Source organism: Liolophura sinensis, chromosome 1 (genome assembly GCF_032854445.1).
Source record: "Liolophura sinensis isolate JHLJ2023 chromosome 1, CUHK_Ljap_v2, whole genome shotgun sequence".
NCBI classification, from domain to species: domain Eukaryota; kingdom Metazoa; phylum Mollusca; class Polyplacophora; order Chitonida; family Chitonidae; genus Liolophura; species Liolophura sinensis.
The window spans coordinates 65855427-65875071 of NC_088295.1; the positions used below are offsets into that span (position 1 = coordinate 65855427).

The 19645-nt window shown below is 37.6% G+C and overlaps 1 protein-coding gene across 1 annotated transcript in view; it reads left to right on the forward strand.

Annotated features, from left to right (window-relative positions):
* The window catches only part of LOC135481984 (uncharacterized), a 48886-nt gene that overhangs the window by 23120 nt on the left and 6121 nt on the right, over positions 1-19645 (forward strand). Inside the window, exons 2-3 of the mRNA XM_064761789.1 lie at positions 17186-17457; positions 18388-19468. Of these exons, the coding sequence (XP_064617859.1) occupies positions 17186-17457; positions 18388-19468 (1353 nt within the window). The remainder of the gene's footprint in view (positions 1-17185; positions 17458-18387; positions 19469-19645) is intronic.

Sequence of the window (19645 nt, forward strand, 5' to 3'; positions counted from 1 at the left end):
TTTGTAGTCCTATCTTATTTATATCATAATGTCAGGAATGATTGATATGAGTGTTGGGTTATAATAGAACACTGGCAATATTTCAGCCATATTGTGGCGGTGATGACGTTTAGCCAATCTGTTAAATATTTCTTAACGAATAACAAAATTAGATTTTCATGTGACTGCCCGTCTGTAATTGTTTGGATTATGGCATAAGCAGTGTTTAATAACTCACTGGTTTAATTTATGAGTTTAAGTTAATTTTTAATACAAGTGCAGGCATGGTTGTCACAAAATTACTGCTGCCAGTACTTAAATTCATGAAACAGGCCCTTGAGGCATTTAATATCCATTGTTACATTTGATGGCAGTTTATGTACAGTCTCTGGTTACATTCCCAACAACATGTGTTTTTTTCCCCCCACAAATTGTCATGTACATATGCACAATACACAATGTTATAGGTGATAGGTGTGTTTGATTGTCATGGCTGTATGTCAGTCTGGAACCTGATGCTGATGAGTCACCGGAAGAAAGGGGAATAACCCTAACATATGTTCTCTACGTGTGGCAATTAATATGTAATCTTCTCTTCAGACTTGGCTTAAAAGAGAGAGAGAGAGAGATTTATCAGAAGGGATCATGTATCAGCATATCACTTGATTTCCATATTATTGAGTGCATCCTGATCAATTTACATTCAGCTTCCTCAGTCTTTCTGTCTAGGAAAGAGCAACTTTCAGTGCAATTTATGCACCTTAATTATTTTTCATTTGGCTTTGAAGACAAAACTACATTGGTTGGATTGACCAATTCCAGGGCTTCACAACAAAGTATAATTTTGCCAGTCTACACAGAATAATGGCCTCAGAATATGCTTAAATAAACACCTTGCAATCATGCAAAAAGATTGAAGAATTACAGTAGGTGTGTTATGGTCAGATATCCGCTCATCATGGGAGTGCAATTATCAAAAGTGTAGATGAGTAGAATTATCAAAAGATTCCACCTTCATGCACCTTTTGTACTGAATCTTTTCCTACAGTGTCATCAGTAATTTCCTAGTTCTCACAGTGTATATCTACCCTATTTCTTCTAATTCTTAGGGCACCTGGTCTGCTCATTTTAGCCAATATATATGTACAATTCTAGCAGGAATATTGAGTTTCTTTTTTTTCACGTGGTGAGACCATCTAATTAACAACGTACTCATATCTTTACTTTTCCAAAAGGCTTTCAAAGAAATGTAGTATTCTACTTTCAACACTACTAATATCTGTCCCACATTTTAGAAGAATTCGGGTATGTAGCAGCCAGAGCCTCAGCTGAGCAGCCAAGTTGAGTGCTAGTCTTCAGTAGGGTGTTGCACAGGCACACGTCTGACACAGTATTAGGGCTATTTACTCATCTTACACGCAATGTGTTTGACAGGTAGGTGATTGATTTTGGATGTGAGCTATGCAGCTTTTGGACATATACGTTCAGTCACATACATATTTAATACATCTATGTCACTCTGGATACAGTTCTCATTTCTGGTTTACTGTATTAATAAAGAACCTTTGATCGAATCTGACACTTTTACTGAAGATTTTTGGGAAAAAAATCAATCATTGCTAACCCATTCAAATCATATGTAAAGAAACATGTGATTGGCAATCAGTGTGTAAAGCCTGTACCTGTTTATGGGTGGTTATTGGCTATGTAGGCATACTATGCTAGTATGTACAGTACTCAACATGAATACGGGTCAGAGACTTTGTTCTGGGGCTCTTAGGTGAAGCTGAGGCTTTAAGTCGGGCGGTTTGTTAAGTATGCCTGTCAGCAGGCAGTTGTTTACCCTGGCACAACAAAGGCTATTGCATAGACCTGTAGTTGATAATTTTTTTCTTAATTTTGGCCTCAAACATGAATCAAGGAAATCAGGTAATATAGGGATATGGGTGTGTGTATCAGAAGCTGTCCATCCCTACACATGCTAATATATACACACGTGTACACATTTCTGCAACTGCGCCACTTCATTGACTACTGATATCATAGTGCATTAAGTGCAACTTTTATTACGTCCTGCTTAAATGCCAAGGTTGGCATTGACTGATAGTTTAATTAAAGAGGACACATACATCAAGAGTAATATCTAGGTTTAAAAGTTAATAATTTGAATATGAATTCTTCTGGATGGCTTGTGTGATTCTGTGTAATATTTCTCTTTTTTGTTCACTTTGTACCATATTGACACGTACATCTACAGGAATGCCAAATACGTGTGCCAGAGGAACAAATGTATACAGGTTAATGAATAATAAATGATCATCACAGCAGTCATTCAGGGTAGCTAGACAAAGTTACAATGTTGCTCAAAACAGTATTAAAATTTCATTGTAGTCATGCTATCTATAATAGGATAAACATTTGCAAAAAAAAAAAAACAGACATGGAGTTTACTTTAAGAAGATTTAATGGTAGATTATTTATTGCTAGGGAATGTGTTTCCTATAATTTTTAAAAATAATTGAACAAAGTTTTGTAACTTTACCCAAAGAATTTTAGCGTTGCATTACAGGAAAATATAGGATTCACATAATTTGAAAGAGATATCTACAAGTTACAAACCATGCTTGTCTTTGTATACTGCTTGAGAAAATTTAGCTTGATGATCAAACAAGTGTGATATAAAGCATATTAATTAATGGAGTAAAATGTGTTAGTGAATTAAAATTCCAATTGTTGGAGTGGAGGGCTTCATCTTGTAAATGGTGCCCACTAGCCAGTGTCATGTTTTTCGGAAGTTGGATGCAGATTTTTGGTGCAATATGGGAGCAGATGTTTTCACAAGTCTGTCTTGACATGGTCCCATTGTAGAGGGGTCTAAACACAAGGATTCAAGCTATCCTGTCATCAGCCTTTAAGCTTTAGAAAATGTGCGGTTACCACGGTAACAGCTTCCCTTCAAAGTAGATATGAAGCAGGTCAATATTTGAACAATGGGAAGGGGGAGTTAGAAACAAAGCCTGTTTTACTTGTGGAGGTTGTGACCCCTGAATTTGTACATGCGTTTCTGCAACATCAGTCTTTGAACTCTTCAAAAGTTTGTTTCCAGCTGAATCATTAGACACCATTATGGCAACAAGGGGCAATAATTGATGGCATATATTACAGTGAGTCATGCCTGATTTTATTGCCAACTTTTGGTGAAAAAAAAAATATCAGCTATTATGGTAATTAATACACTGTATCCACTTTGTGGTTAATTGAATTTTCCCAGATTGCCCTACATATATTTCTAGGCATGTGCACTATTTGCACCTGGTATGACCATGTCAACGATATGACCACTTAGCCTCGTAGTTGTTTTTATTGCCAAATACATGCATAGCAATGCCAACACATGTATAAACAAATTGAGAGAAGTGTCAATTTATTAGCTGTTGTGAAAATATTTATTTATTTATTTTATTGGTGTTTTATGCCTGACTCAGGTTATTTCACTTATACAACTTATGGGGGGAAACTGGGCAGAGCCCTGGGGAAACATACGCCCATCCGCAGGTTTCTGGCAGACCTTCCCAAGTATGGCCGGAGACTCGGAGGAAGCCAGCATCCTGTGAAAATTTGTTAAAGTATTGATGATTTACGTTTTAGCTGAAACAGGTCATTGTTGCTGACAAACTACTGTGACTGTTTGCATATATTTCTTAGACCGGATATACATGTACATTTTTATTCCTGGTAAAAAGTCAATCAGTAATGCTGTGAAAGAGTTACAGTATTTGCTCTAAATATTTGCACAAAAAGTGCTAATAAAGGCCATAAAATATTAAGTTTGGTATTGACACTTACATTTTTTCTGTTGGATGTCATTCTACCTAGGGGCCTCCGTGGCTCAGTCGGTTAGCGCGCTAGCGCAGCGTAATGACCCAGAAGCCTCTCACCAATGCGGTCGCTGTGAGTTCAAGTCCAGATCATGCTGGCTTCCTCTCCGGCTGTAAGTGGGAAGGTCTGGCAGCAACCTGCGGATGGTCGTGGGTTTCCCCCAGGCTGTGCCCGGTTTCCTCCCACCATAATGCTGGCCGCCGTCGTATAAGTGAAATATTCTTGAGTACGGCGCAAAACACCAATCAAATAAATAAATAAATAAATCATTCTACCTATACACCTGGACAAACCTCAAAACACCTTTCTATTAAAATCAACAGAACTCTCAGAATAAGGCTTAATAACTTAAATAGAAACAGTCATGGATGACGTTTTAGGTCAACTGCAGAATTTAACGGTTTTTAAGGGTAATTTAAGGGCAATCAGGAAGCAAACACAAAGTAAAAACTGTGTTCACTGTTAGTATTTATGACATTAGTTGGCAAGAATCATCAGTCAAGAGATAAGCAAAATTAAGTTTTGTTTTCCCTCAACCTGACCAGTGCTGATTGACTGTAGCTAGCTGTATATTAAAAGACAGATTTAGTTGTCAGAAGACAGGAAGTCTGGCTTTAGTTGATGTTTTGGTGAGTTTGAAGTTGAGAGGTTTGTGGTGAAGCTGTGAAAGATGTCTAGCTGTCACTTGAGGGAAAGTCTGGCAAAATAACCAGTGGAGTGCAGTGCTTCAAATTGTACTTGTTACTAGCAGTGGGTAGTGGGTGGGGGAGGACTTAGGCTTTTTCCAACTGACTAGGGGTTTGAAATAATACTCAAAGAGCCAAAGAAACCAGAAGCACAAAATGTGCCGAGTTGAGGAGCTTTTGTGTAAAGGTAAACAAAGCAGGGATATTTGCCATGTTTTTTATGTAGTTGTAATGCCTTTAGCTTCTCCCAACTTTGACATTTGGTATGGAGACAGGGTGAAAAAGCCTGGCATGAAAGGCCTGTCTTTAACATGCTAAATTGTTTAAGCAGAGCCTTCAGAATGTGCTTTGTCGGCAGTTTTAATCAGTTTTAGAGGCCCTTAGCCTGATGCTTCGTAAATGCATGGCATGTGACCAGAAGGGCAGAAAAAAAATTATGCCGGTCTTGTGGATACTAAAGAAAATGAAAATGTATATCACTACTGTGCTTTAAACAGTATAGGTAAGTTTTTGTAACCTGGCAGTTTTAATCCCAAATTTCTTAATCAGAACTTCACTTGAACAGTAGCATGCACATATGAAGTCAGTGATAAAGTTTTTTTTGCAAAATATTGTTTACTTGTAATTTGTTTTCAAAGTGTTGCTGGAGTTAAACTCAAATCAAATTCATCATTGTTCAGACTGTCCAGAAAATATAACTACAGCTTCGACAATTAATTCATGGATTAGGCTTTTTACAGTCCCACATCATATTTCCTGTGATTGCATAAAAATGTAATAATACCACAATGAAATGCACTAATAATATAAGTAGTTTTTAACTTTTGGATCAGTAAAGATTTGCATCCATTAAAACCGCAATAAGTTTACTATCTTGAAACCATCCACATACATGTGGCTGTTTTTGTTCAGCCAGCCATAGTATATTGTGTGTACCGGTACCTATTAATATTATAATTAAAACTGTGTGCCATGTATTGAAAATTAGTGACAATTGATTTGCATCTAGAAGGCATGGAGTGGTTGCTACATGTTTAATTGCAATGTACTTTATACACTGATCTCCCCCCCCCCCCACACACTTCTGTCTTCTTTTAATTAAGCACACCTCCCCCCCCCTAACTGTATCCACTGATCTCTTCAATTGACTGTCTACCTAATTGAGATGCTGTGTTTTAAGTCTTAAGGAGGATATGTGTATCAGGCAGATTTATAGGAGCCTGTCAGTTGAGTGGACAAACCATTGATCATGTCTGGATGTTGTCTACCAATCACTTCATTTACCCTGTCACTTTATTGCTTCTCTGGTTATCATCACTTCTATTCTGGCAGACTATACCCTTGTCTGATTTAGTCACAAAGTCTGGAGAAAAGGATAAAAGATGTGTTTCTTCTTCAGTTAATAATGACAACAAAGGCATATATATGTATTTCAAACCTCACTAATAGGGGTCGTTCATGTGAAATATTTTTCAGTACACCAGGTAACACCAGTCAGTCAACCAGTCTGCATGGCAATTAAGCACCTTTACTGCAGTCTTGTAGAGCATATAACATGTAGATGTTTATTATTGGTAATGTGAAAGTTAATACTGGTATAAAGGTTTAGAACTAGATGATGTGATGTAGCCGTTGTTATAGCATAAATATTCACATCTGCTCTATTTTAACCGTAAATCGAAACATGGAGTTAGTTACTGTAGTTCTTAAACCTTTTCGCTTGTTTATATTAAGGATTAAGGAAATTCAAGCACATTGTGAATGCATTATTCTGTGATGACTGATAAAATTAGACTTTTTGTGAAGCCCTAAACCTGGCCAATCCAACCGATGTAGTCTTGACTTAAAAAAAATTATAAGTGTGCTTAACTTGCCCTGAAAGTTGCTCTTTCATACGTGACAAGGTTGAGGAATTAGAGTAAGTAGGCTTGGTTATCTAATTGCAGTGTGTTATTTTGATGTGCTCTATGCGATCTATTGCTGGTATATATACATAAATAGATGTGAAGTTGTTTTGTGTATCAGTATATATGCAAAAGAGCAGTCATCTTATATTAAGTGTAACAGTGTTTGAAAAGGTAATTTCAACCTTGGAAAATCTTATAAAAGACTTTCTGGTCTGTTGCGTATGAGTGTGTATTGTAGAAGTACATGTAATTACAAGGTCACCGTGTAATTATGAGGCACTATGAGTGAACATCATGGGTGCAAGTACTGGTCTGTATTCAGTGACAGTAATTATGTTTTTTATCTATTGTCAGTGATGCATTTTTTTCCCCAAACATGTGTCTACTTCCCAGTTCTTAAGGGCTCGCTAACTCAATCGCTCAATGGAAAAAATGCCAGATACATTTACATGTAATGAACATAAAATGGCTCTTCATGGCCATTTGGTATATTGTCACAGTCTTGTACTAGAATGCTAAAGTCCAAGGTCAGCGCCTTAATTTTCTGAGTTTTGCGATATTTAACCTTTTACTATGCTTCCAATGAAGTTTAAGTCCATTGTGGCAAATTTGAATGAAGTGATATGCATTCAAGCTATTGACATTTTAACTCTATTAGTATGCTGATTAATAATATGGGCACAGCTCGAGAAAATTGGAATTTAAGGTTGTAATTTTTTATAATGATATAAGAGTTACATGTAGGTCATTTGTAATGTGTAATTAGACGTACATGTATATCTTTAGGCTATAAGTCTCTCAGAAACAAAGTCTTGAAGAGAATTAAAACATTATTAAACATGCCTGACTGAATTGTTTGCAAAGTAATCTCTCAGATACATAGAAAAGTAAACAAACAACTTCTGTACCTGTGGAAGTCATCAAGAGGTGAGACACATGAGGAGGTTTGTTTGTGCATATGTTCTAGCCTTCTTGCAATTTTTGTTGATAGAATTAAAAGATAAGTGGTTAAACAAGGACTGGCATGTAATATTATATTATATTAAGGTTATATCTCCATTGACCCCAATGTAAAACAGCCATGTTATTAAAATAAAACTTTTTCAATAGCAGCGCAGTAAAAATGTGAAAGCATTAAAGGAATATGTAGTGTGGATAATACTTCAGTAATCTTATGTTTAATGTTTGTTTGAATTCATGTATTGATATGTTATTTTCATATGTATAAGGCTTTCATTACATAGGTGGTTTCAAAATTGATAAACCCAAACCCAAAACACCAAGACATTTAACAGGTAATACTAACTTTTCATGGTTGATTTATGTAGGTTGAAGACTTTCTTTGATGTTAAAACTCAAGCCTTGCAAACTATGATCAATGACCAGTATAACACCTGTGGCACCTGTATTAGCATTCATATCCACACAGCCTCCTTTCTCAGGCAGTATTATAGGACTGGTGTACTTTACAGTAGCTTGTCTGTGTGAATGCTAAACAGGCCCTCTAATTAAACAGGCCTGATAAGAGTAGTCTGCCATCTTATAGGTCCCTGATGTGCTGGAGGGGGGGGGGGATGGTCAAGATTTGTTGGGGCAAGAGAAGCAATTTGGGGTGAGGGATGGAGGGAGGAGGGGAGAGGTACCATAAATTCTCTAAGGTTTAAAGGCCATCAAGCACTGTGCCTGTGCATAAAAAAGTAAATCTGTATAGGTTTATTGAACAGTACAAGTCCAGCCTCAAGCTGGCTTTCTCTCCGACTGTATGTGGGAAGGTCTGCCAGCAACCTGCGGGTGACCATGGGTTATGCACAGGCTTTATGCACTCATATTTATAAGTGAAATACACGTATACTTAAGTACAGTGTAAACACCAGTCAAATAAATAAATAAATAAATAAAGTGAACAGTACTATGGTTACCTGAAAGAATTGAGCAATGTCACAAATTCTCTTTAGTTGTATACCACATGTATGACTATAACTCTACAAATATTAATAAATATAAAGAATTTTATATTAAAGGGTCTCACCATCTTTTATATTCATGACCTTGATAGCATGATATTTGGAATGAAGAAGTACATGTATTGCAGCCATATCATCACATTATGTAGAAGATTTACGGTATGTCTGTCCATGTACCTACATGTGTATAAAGGTAGCTGATGGCCTTGGGAGTGTGAGAATTAGCCTAGCTGACCTGAGCTTTTCCCTGGAGATGTTTGGACAAAGCTTTGTCTGAGAGCAAACCTGATATGACTGAGCAAATGTCAGAGTGGACTGGTCAGTTCTATATCCATGTTCCCTTGTCACACAGACTACACTGCTATCTGGTTACCTTAAGACAACAAACACAGACATGCCCAGATGGTCAGATGGGCCCCAGTAGACCTGGATCCTGTGACTGAGGAAGAGGTAGTAATGTTAGACACTTCCTGACCAGCCTTTTGATCCTAGTCCTCAGTCTTTGTGCCCCAGGTGTGGTGCAGGCAGTTAATACAGGGTATATGTCTAAGGCCAGGATTTCAGGATTCATTTGAGAATTTTTAGTATCAACTGCTAGTTTTAAATTTGAAAAATAAAAATGGTAGTAAAATGTCATTGACACAGTATAAGTACTAGCAGTTCAATTTTTTTAAAACAGCATTATTCGGTTTTTGGACAAAGCTGTAAGTTTCGGCATTAGCAAGCTGAAAACCAGTCAAACATCTGGCTGAGAAAACAGAGATGTGTACATATGTGTAGGGCATGAGGGTGAACTTTTAATCACAGGAGCTTTGTTAAGCCTAGTGGTGGAAAATTGCATTCTGAGGTTGAAAATTAATGCCCAAGGTAGAAATTTTGTTGTTCAGGATATACATGCTCAGGCTGTCTGGTGTAGCTAGAATGTATGATATAATGAATATGTTCATATATAGAAATTACACATTTATTATGAACAATATGGAATAGAATTTTTTTTTATGCCATTGTTTACTGTGAGACTTGGGTATACTCTCTTAGCTTGACTTAATGATTGCAGAGAAATACAACAAAAAATAAAAAACAAAACAATGGGGAGCATATATGGTTATGGCCATGAGTAAAAATTAATTAACATTTTTTGTAGGTTTAATAAATCGTTTTATCAATAGGTTACGTTAAACATAATTTTTTTCCAATGTATATATGTTAATACATATGTACTATAGGTTACTATTTATAGTAGTGTGTGAAAATTCATGAAGTTGTGAAGGATTAGAATTGTACAGTTGAACTCTCACAGGTGATATATGTAAACATTAATATGTGTGAATTGAGCCCTTGCATTTTTATGTGTTGTAATGTATGGTGTGGTATACAGGTCATAATTGCTACTAAAAATCTGTTGATTCTTTTGCATCATCAAAACTGAGTGAACTATATAAATGGAAGAATTCCAATTTTGGATTCGCTCCTAAATTATAAGTATGTGTCGCAATAGTACAAAACTTTCCCAGAGAAATATGAGTATGATTTCCCTGGGAATGTGTATAAGTTTGTAGAATTAATCATATTCAAGTGATGAGCATATTTGTCATTAAAAGCCATGTGGGTGAGCCTCACTAAGCACTCTGCCTCTTTGCCCATGGTTCACCGAGCATGAAACTATCGACAGATTCAGTGGAGGTAACACATGCAGAGAAAGGCTGCACCTCGTGCATTGAGGGCACACATCATGCATCGCATGTCAGGGTATTGTTTGCTGTTCTCTTGGCCTCACCTTGAACCTGAGGGACGTTGTTCCTGTATCTTGTTCATTGTTACCTGTCTGACGTGGCTCTGATGGGTGGGGGAGACACAGCTGATTAATCAGGTGTCCATTCATGCTTCATATTATCACACAGATTTTATGAAAATGAAAAACTGAAAATAAGACAATGTAACAATGAGATTAGAATATTGCACTGTGTTCTAAACCCTGCAGAAGTTGTCATGCAAAACTAGTATGTGTATATAAAAATTGGAATGGAGAATTGTACTGCTAATTACGATGATCACTTGAAACCTCTATATGTTCATGTCTGTAACCATGGTGCATTAATCCTTGTTACACAAGAGTACACACCTTGAAGCTTGGGAATTCGTTCAGGAATAACCCAATTAGAATATTACAGAGGGGGGAAAAGGAACAAAGGCTATATAAAAGGAACATAAGCAATCTTATAAGAAGGGAACAGGAATAGGCAAACATACGTGGGGATAAAGGAAAGCTTATATGGAAGGGAAAAGGAACAAAGGCTTTAAAGAACCAATATAAGCAATCTTGCAGGAAATAGGAAGGGAACAAGAACACGCAATCTTACTTGGGGGTAAAGACACTCTTTATTAGGAACAAAGGCTAATCCAACAGCTAGATAAATAGGAAGATAAGCAATCTTACTGGAAGGGAACATGAACATAAGCAATTTCACAGTGAACTTACAGGGAGGGAAAGGGACACAGGAAGTGTTACAGGGAAGGAAAAGAAACACAAGCAATCTTTTATGGAAGGAAAGGAAATGAAAGTGATCTTATATGAAGTGAGCAGAAACACAGTCATATGGAAGGGGAGAGATACACAAGCAGTTTTATAGGAGGGGAAAGAAGCACAAGCAGTTTTACAGGAAGGGAAAAGGAACACAAGCAGTTTTATAGGAGGGGAAAGGAACACAAGCAGTTTCATAGGAGAGGGAAATGAACACAAGCAGTTTTATAGGAAGGGGAAGGAACACAAGCAGTTTTTTAGGAGGGAGGAAGGAACATAAGGAAAACGGAACAAACGTGGAAAGAATTTTAAATGAAGGAAAAATGATATTACATATCCGGTCTTGATAGAGAGTTGGGGAGTGTCCAGAGAAAGTTCAGGGAGATATTTAATACCCGATAAGTAAAAAAAAATAAAATAAAAGGAAAATTGCTATTGTTTTATCGTGCTCATGATATGGAAAAGCATGCGCACCTTATAACATAAAGCTCTGGTGGGTTGTGTGGGGTAAGGAATAACACTGTACATCAGTATAAGCACTGATGCATTCAGTGGAACAGGTACATGGATTCATTAGTCTCTTTCTCCATGTATGTAGAAAGATTAATCTTAATTTACAATTGACTACTTGCATATTTTATGGTATACATTTATGATATTAAATTTAATTTTTGTATGATTAATCTTGCTTTGACAGTTTGTTCGTTAATGTTCGTTCACCTGCCAGATGACTGTGTACTGTACAGTACTACTGTGTGAGTCAGTGCGCAACATGTGGCCCCTCTCTCTTCTAATAACTCACTCCATTGCTGTGACACCTTCTGTCACAGCAATGGTTTAACACAGGTAAAGTGACTCTATTCACCGCCATGCAGCTGCTGATGCCGATCGTAGTCAGATGGTGATTGTGTACTAGTTAGTAGCTGTACCAGAACTAAACACTATAAGTACTCACTTGTCAGTCACTTTGTTGTCATGTGTGCAGCAGTTACGCCAGGTCAAATTGATGACACAGTATGGCATGAACATGCAGTTTTTTTTTTTACAACTGACAGTGTCACTGATACACATGTATGCTTGAAATGTACATACAGGTGCACAGTATGTATTTTACAGGGACACTAAACTTTAAGTGCATTTCATTTTGTACAAATCATCCTGCATATATGCACCCGTTATATTGAAACCTGCAAGAATGCACTTGAAACACTTGCAAATATGAGGAGGCAAAGTTCAATTAACTTTTTCAAATACAAAATTTCAGCTAACAAGCACATGAATGCAGCTTTGTATTCAAAACTAATATGAAAACATTTAGCTTAACCCACATTTCTACTCCAAACTGAAACATTTCCTAGTTGTAAACAATACATGTTTGTACCTTTGCTGGACTACTGTATTTCACCTAACATTTGGCGTGCAAAAATGCACTTTCATATGCATATAAAAGCCTTAAAATGATACTCCTGACACCGACACTTTGGTTTTTCTGATAAAAAGATATTCCAACTAAGGAAAAAGCTTTTTAGTGGCCCTGTTATAGGTGAATGAATCCATTAGAATCAAGTAAAATTTATCAGTTGAAAAATGATAAACTTTACAGCTATTACTAACACAACACAATAGGGACCTCTGTAGCTCAGTTGGTTAGCACGCTAGCGCAGCGTAATGACCCAGGAGCCTCTCACCAATGCAGTCACTGTGAGTTCAAGTCCTGCTCCTGCTGTCTTAATCTCTGGCCGTATGTTGGAAGGTCTTCTATTAACCTGCGGATGGTTATGGGTTTCCCCTGGGCTCTGCCCCGGTTTCCTCCCACCATAATGTTGGTTGCCATCGTATAAGTGAAGTAATCTTGAGTACAGCGTAAAACACCAATCCAAATAAATAAATAAAACACAACACGGCACATGTAATCTGCACTATTATGAAGCTGTATTCATTGTATAATGTATTAACGGTGTAGCTGGTTGCCACAAGTAAATATTCTATGATCAGTAGGATATGAATATGAATCTATAAGCGTATGCATGTATGCTAATTAATCTAACCAAGTGCAATCATCTAAGATATACAAGTATGTGTATATTTCTTGCTTTTTTCTTCATGTGGAATGTACATGTCATGTACACATCAAATAAGAAAATAAAGCTGTTCAGCCAGGTAAATTGTTTTCTGAGTAAGTACAACTTAATGACTGAGTGGATTATTAAAGCATGCATGAAAAAAAAAAGGGAAAGGTTCATGGGGTTTTTCATATAATATAGCTGTGCGTGACAATACAGCAGGGTAGGGGAAGGGGGCGGAAGCTGGCCACATGAAGCCGGAGTTAATTGTATGAGTGTGACAGAGTTAAATGAAGCAGGACTAGGAGACCCCGCCCTGGTTATCTGTCTTATCAGATACTGGGCCTTGATGGATTGCACCAGGGAGCCTGAACAGTGAATCACTCAGTTTAATGCCAGTAAGTTTATGATTGGATGTCCCTTCTACAGGCTCTGGTTTAGCTCAGCTGTCTATGGCTGGACATAAAACAAACCTGGTTTTAACAGTGACCTCAGGAGTGTTTGCTGCTTTAATTAACGGCTACAACAATTGAAGCACTTTTTGAATTATTTTGTTCATGGTGGAATGTCTCAACTAGGTCCTAGATGAATGAACTGACAACCTGTAAACCTGAATATTTGGGGAGGAGCAGGCAAGGTGCTGTTACAACAGTGACATAACCTCCACTTCTCTTAATATCTCACTCAGTTTAGAAATTCTTGAACTCTCCCCCAGATGAAAGCCCTTATTATGCTTTGTTACCTGTTCCAGTTTACAACAAGGTAATAATGAAGATATATCACAGTGACAAACAATTTCAGAGATATGGTACATACATGATGCCTTGAAAATTTATTTATTTTTTGTAGAAACAGATCAATACTTCAAAGCCATGTAAGGCTATTATAGTTTTGAGCCATAGAAATAGACACCCTTTCCCCATGCAGGTACTTACACCAGTATTTTTTGAGCGGCCAGAGCTGGATTTGAACCCACTCATGACCTCAATCAGTTGGTCAGGGGCTGTGTAGTTGGCTACAGCAAGAAAAACCGTTTCTCCAGATGTTGATCTCCGAGGACGTTGGGTGTAAGGTTTTGTGTGTATAAATATGGTATACCGAGGGATGTTAATATATGCTTTACATGACTCTAAATCCTGTTTGAGGCACACCCTTGGCGTCACAGTTGACTGCATGAAGCACACAGCTAAACCTGCTCAGTTGTATTGTGCACAATGTCACCTTCAGTGACGATTCATTAAAAACCAGGGTTAAACTTGTAAGCTGTGTTCACAGGTGCTGTAGTACAGGTTTTTTCGAGAGTAGGAGTTTTCAATTAAAGTTAGGCGTATGTTTCGTCCTTTGAGTAAGACCTATGTAATGGGTTCGTTGATGAGATCAGTGGGAGGTAGACAGATAAACTGAGGGAAGCTTGTCACTTCACTCAGGTATGCTGATGACCTGTTCAGGTAAAATAAAAACTGTTTGAACACCCTGGGAATGCTTGTTAGGGTGAGATGTTAAATTACAGTTCTGAACAAAGGTACATGTCATATCATATAAACAAAATCAAAGGTACAATTTAACACACAAAACTATCGAACCAAAGCTTGTTTACAGGTACATTGACCCACTTCTTTCTGGTTCAGGAAATTTGTAAAATTAACGAATGAAGTGAATAATAGTAAAATGCCATAAATATTTATATTTATATTTTTGTTTGTTATTTGAATATAAGGGTTGAAGTCATCTTTGCATCAGTTTATTAGCAAACTTTATTTTACTATATCTAGACAGCTTTATGTATATGTGCACATGCTTGCATCGTATTAAATTGACCGCTTAAAAATGAAGCAGTATAGGTTTTATCGAGGAACTTGCCTGAGTTCAGTGTGGGATTGGCCACACTTTTTGAAGTCTAAGTGGATCTCCTTGTAATATTTACACATGTAATTCGACCCTGGTGTTGGACATGTGTACATTACTTTATGTACAAAGAATTTAGATGGGAAAAACTGATGCCTGTATACAAAACCAGGAACCTTTCTCCTACATCTAACACACTGACTTTGACTTGAAATGTATGTGTAAGTCCATAGTACCATTCTATAAACTTGAATGTCTGCCAAATGTTTGAGCTAGTCATATTTGGGCAAGGTGTTTTCATGTTGACATGGTCTACTGACCCTGTTTTTTTGTGCTATTTGCCCCTGGTCAAAACTGCGGAGTAATTATCCTGATTACAAGAAGGATATTTGGGTAAACATTTTTTTAGGAGCTTACATTTCATTGACTTGCCTGAAGAAAGAATGTAGGAAGTCTGTGAGGGGGTTGTACATGTAAGTCTATGCCTACTTATACACTTAACATTCCAGTCTAGGATTACCAGTCACCTGTGTATTGTAAGCTATTATAACCTAATTCGATAGATGCAAACATTCAGATATATGATACTGCCCTAATTTCTCAACCTTTAATTTTCATATATGAAAGAAAAAAATTCTGTGCAATTTATGCAGATTTGTAATTTGAAACAAAACTACATTGGTTGGATTGGTCAATTTGAAGGCTTCACAAAAAGTATAGTTTCATCAGTCAAAACAGAATAATGCCTTCAGAATGTGCTTGAACGAACACCTTTGCAAACACCCGGAGAGGTTGAAGAATTACAGTGTATCTAATATATGTGTACCTTTTTGTTGCAAAATGTGACAGTTATTTTTTCCTCATTGAGTTTTCATGTTGAGGATGATCTTCATAGAAAATGTTAATTATAAACTGTGATTTTGAATTCAAAAAGGTATAAGTAGAAATCGTAGAAGCGTATCTTCATGTACTGTTTTCTATAAATGCCAGGTTTTTTTTTTATCAATAAACACTGATAATATGTATAACATACAAATTACAGATTTATTTTTTTTACAATTAGATCTTCATGTGTTACTTCATAAGTACATGCGCTTAATTTGGTAACATATTAATATGCCAATATTCTTGAGTACGGCGTAAAACACAAATCAAATAAATAAATAAATATTAATATGCCTGACTAAAATGTGGCAGTTTTCAGTCTATGACATGTCCGTGTTTGCAGGGGAAGGGGGAAGGGGGTAGGGGGTAGGGGGTAATTGATTTGCATAACTGTCAACTTCCAGTAACACATTATTTAAACATTAAAGTGTCATTTGGTTTCAGAATTACGTGGATATGAATGCTTCCTGTCAGACTCTTTGAACACCAAGACTGGAGTGAATTTAGGGATACTGTACGCCTCATTGAATGTTTAATGTTCCAAACTGTCCGTGTAGATTTTCCCAGTGATCTATACACTTCAGTATTTTATCAGATGTAATGGAACTGCATGATCGATCAAAACCTATTTGCTAGTAATGACTTGGATAGAGTAATACACATGTGGTGTATAACTCCAACACTGCGTTTGTGACAAAAAACATCTGGTATAATGCATCATGTATAATAGCATGAGATTTAAATAGGGATTTCATTTAGACATCAAATGTAATTAACTCATAGGGAAGTTTTAGCGTAGAGTAAATCTGTTGTGAATGTCTTGTTTACCATGAGGAGAATTAAGTAAAGTACTAGGGTGCTAACTTTTAGGACACCTGGTCTGCTGTTTTTAGCCAATGTGCATGTAATTGTAGCAGGAATATTTAGTTTCTCAATTTTTCGCATGGTTAGTCCATCTGACGAACAATATATTCAAGTCTTCACTTCCCCCCCCCCCCCCACAAAAAAAACAACAAAAAAACAAAACAAAACAAAACCCCGTAAACTGGGAGATAAATGTAATTCTTTGCTTTCAGCACTACTAATATCTGCCCTAAAATTAGATGAAATAGGGTAGTAAAAGTGGAGACAACATTCAGAACACGTTGTGGTGTATATGATTATTGGATGTGGAAAGGGCAGACCTTGATATAGAACAGTTTTCTGGGTTATTAAAATGTGCTGACTAAGTAGTCTTTTCTTTATTTACATCGACCAGAACTTAACATGTGGATCAGCCTTTAGGGCCAATGGGTGGCTTCATTTTTTGATGCATTTAATGTGAAAAACTCACTCTACATGTAGCTGTGATGACTTTCATAAGGTTTATTTTAAACAATTTGTTTATATTCTATTATTTTCCCAAATCAAATATTAAAATATTTTAAATAAAGTTGACATTTTCCCTGTTTTGCAGCTGTTGGAGACCTGAAGGTATTCTGTCAGAAGGAGAATGGTATTGACCACTTCACAGCGCGCCATGGCTTCGAGTGTCTCCTGTTCGCCCCGGACACACGTCCCCAGTGCCTCAAGGACCAGTACAGTATGGCCATGCTTAACCCTGTCCAGATTATCCGCAAGTGTGATGAGTACAGGAGAGATGGGGTCAAGGGCTCCATGCTCTTCAGGCAATGGCCGGTGTTCGTCAAACAGCCAAAATCCAAGACACCAGATCTCTCCATCAGAAGGGTAAGCGTTTCTATTCAGCTTCAACCAAGGAGTTGGTTATTAGTTGGTCGATATGTCAGTCAGTTTTTGACATGTTATCGTTTAGGCTTCTACCTTTTAGACATGGTCCATTCACTTTATAATGAGGTACATGAGTATAGGACGGCATGCAATCGTACATGTGGGATGATGGAGCTAGTCGACAATTTGTGCTTGTTCTTTGGACAGTTAAAAATGTTAAAAATGACCTCATGGTGTCATGATCAGACAAAGATAACGTTAATAGTAAAAGTGCACTCTGCTTCATGACTGTGTGACATTGCTTAACCTGGGGTTATAATGGTTATATATCTGTTGTGTTGAATTAGATCAGCCACATCGGGTTCAAGTCCAGCTCATGCTGGCTTCAGGCTGTACGTGGGAAGGTCAGCCAACAACCTGCGGATGGTCGTGGGTTTCCCCCGGGCTCTGCCAGGTTTCCTCCCACCACAATGCTGACTGCCATCATATAAGTGAAATATTCTTGAGTACGGCGTAAAACACAAATCAAATAAATAAAAAAAATAAATCGGCCATGTTAGATATATGAACAGTTGAAGTTGAAGAACACTTATCCACAATTATCCACAATTTATAAACTTACATGGTACATGATTTGGATGCTGATTAAGTTCATTTTCATCGTTGAGAACTGTTGACTGCATCTCTTAATTCCTCTTAATTTCATACTTTGTAGTATACTTTCTTAGTTCTTAAGTCGTTTGTGTTGAACATTGAGGAATGGACCTTACGATTATCGACCAGGAACGTCCATTTTGGCGGATATATGACTGTTTGTTATGATGTCTAGATCGTAACTTAGTTCTTTCTAGAACTTTTATGTCTATGGCATTTTATTATTCTCTGCATAAGGAGCAAATGCAATATTTTGTTATCTTCATTTTGCTTCAGTTACCTCTGGTTGTATCATTTGAGAAAGAGTACAAACCGTTGAAGCTGAGGAACATTATCATTCAACGTTCAGACTCTGGTGAGAAGGAAGATGAAGAGGACACCAAATTGGACACTGCCGTCATCCCAATTGATACTTCAGGGGTGGCTTTCCAGCGAATGTGTTCCTTCAGACAGTCTTTGCGCAGTGTAGATGAGGTGGAAGGAGAAGTGGCTGACAAGAGTCTCAAGAAGAAACGAAGACAGACATTTTCTGGTGTACCGCAGAACATCTGGAAGGAAATACGCGCTTTCGAGAACAGTAAAGTTGGTGAGAATAAAAGGAACAGTATTCAGGATAAGTTAAAATCCTACAGCTTTGATGACTTGGATTCTGCCCCTGGTGGCACGGTAGAAGAAGGGGAGTTAATCAAGTACCTCAATGCAGTAGAGGACAGAATTGAAGAACGCGAGGAGCTGGAACAAAGTTTGCAAGAGAACAAGTTCTTAAGACTCATACCTTGCCGGCGGTCTTGTTCTTTGCCCAGATCTGCCAAACTTCATGCTAACAGGACTAAGCACCTTCAGTCTCGTCCACTAAGTAAATGTGAGGCAAAGTCTGAAACCACCTTGGCCACATTAAGAGGCAGTGTTACTGCGTTAGCAAGCAAGAGATGTAGTAGCATAGGTAGCACGTTAAGCCTTCATTCGGCAGGTTCTGCGGCATCCAGTAGACAGTCACGCTCCAGTAAGAGGTCCAGTATTGTGGGCGTCCAGAGGATCAAATCCATGCTCAAAGGTGGGCCTAAGGCTCAGAAGGAGGTGCGCCCCAAATCCCTCGACCTGGATGCCCTCGACACTGAACCTGAGGAAGAATCACCCACCGCTACTAACCTCAGCCGAACCCCCAGCATGCCCGAAGGGATGCACAGAAATGTGGGTCCAGGGTCTTTCTACTCCTTTGAGAATAACACCTTACCAAAGATGTTGGCCAAGAAGTATGACTTCCCATGGGAGAGCCTACCCAAAGACTGGACTACCTCAGTGAAGTTAAGAGAAATTTCCAAGAGGAGAATCAGAGAGGAGAGAAATTCATCTTCAGGTAATAGGCCACAATTTTGCTAATAAATTAGACTTTAATCTAATTTTCCAGTTACTGTTTTGAATGATTACTTTTGAAAGTCTTGATATGAATGATGTGAACACATTTGTTAATGTGGTAATGCTGTTGAACTCAGAGTGTTAATAAAATCCAGCAAGCTACGTTTGTGTGTACATG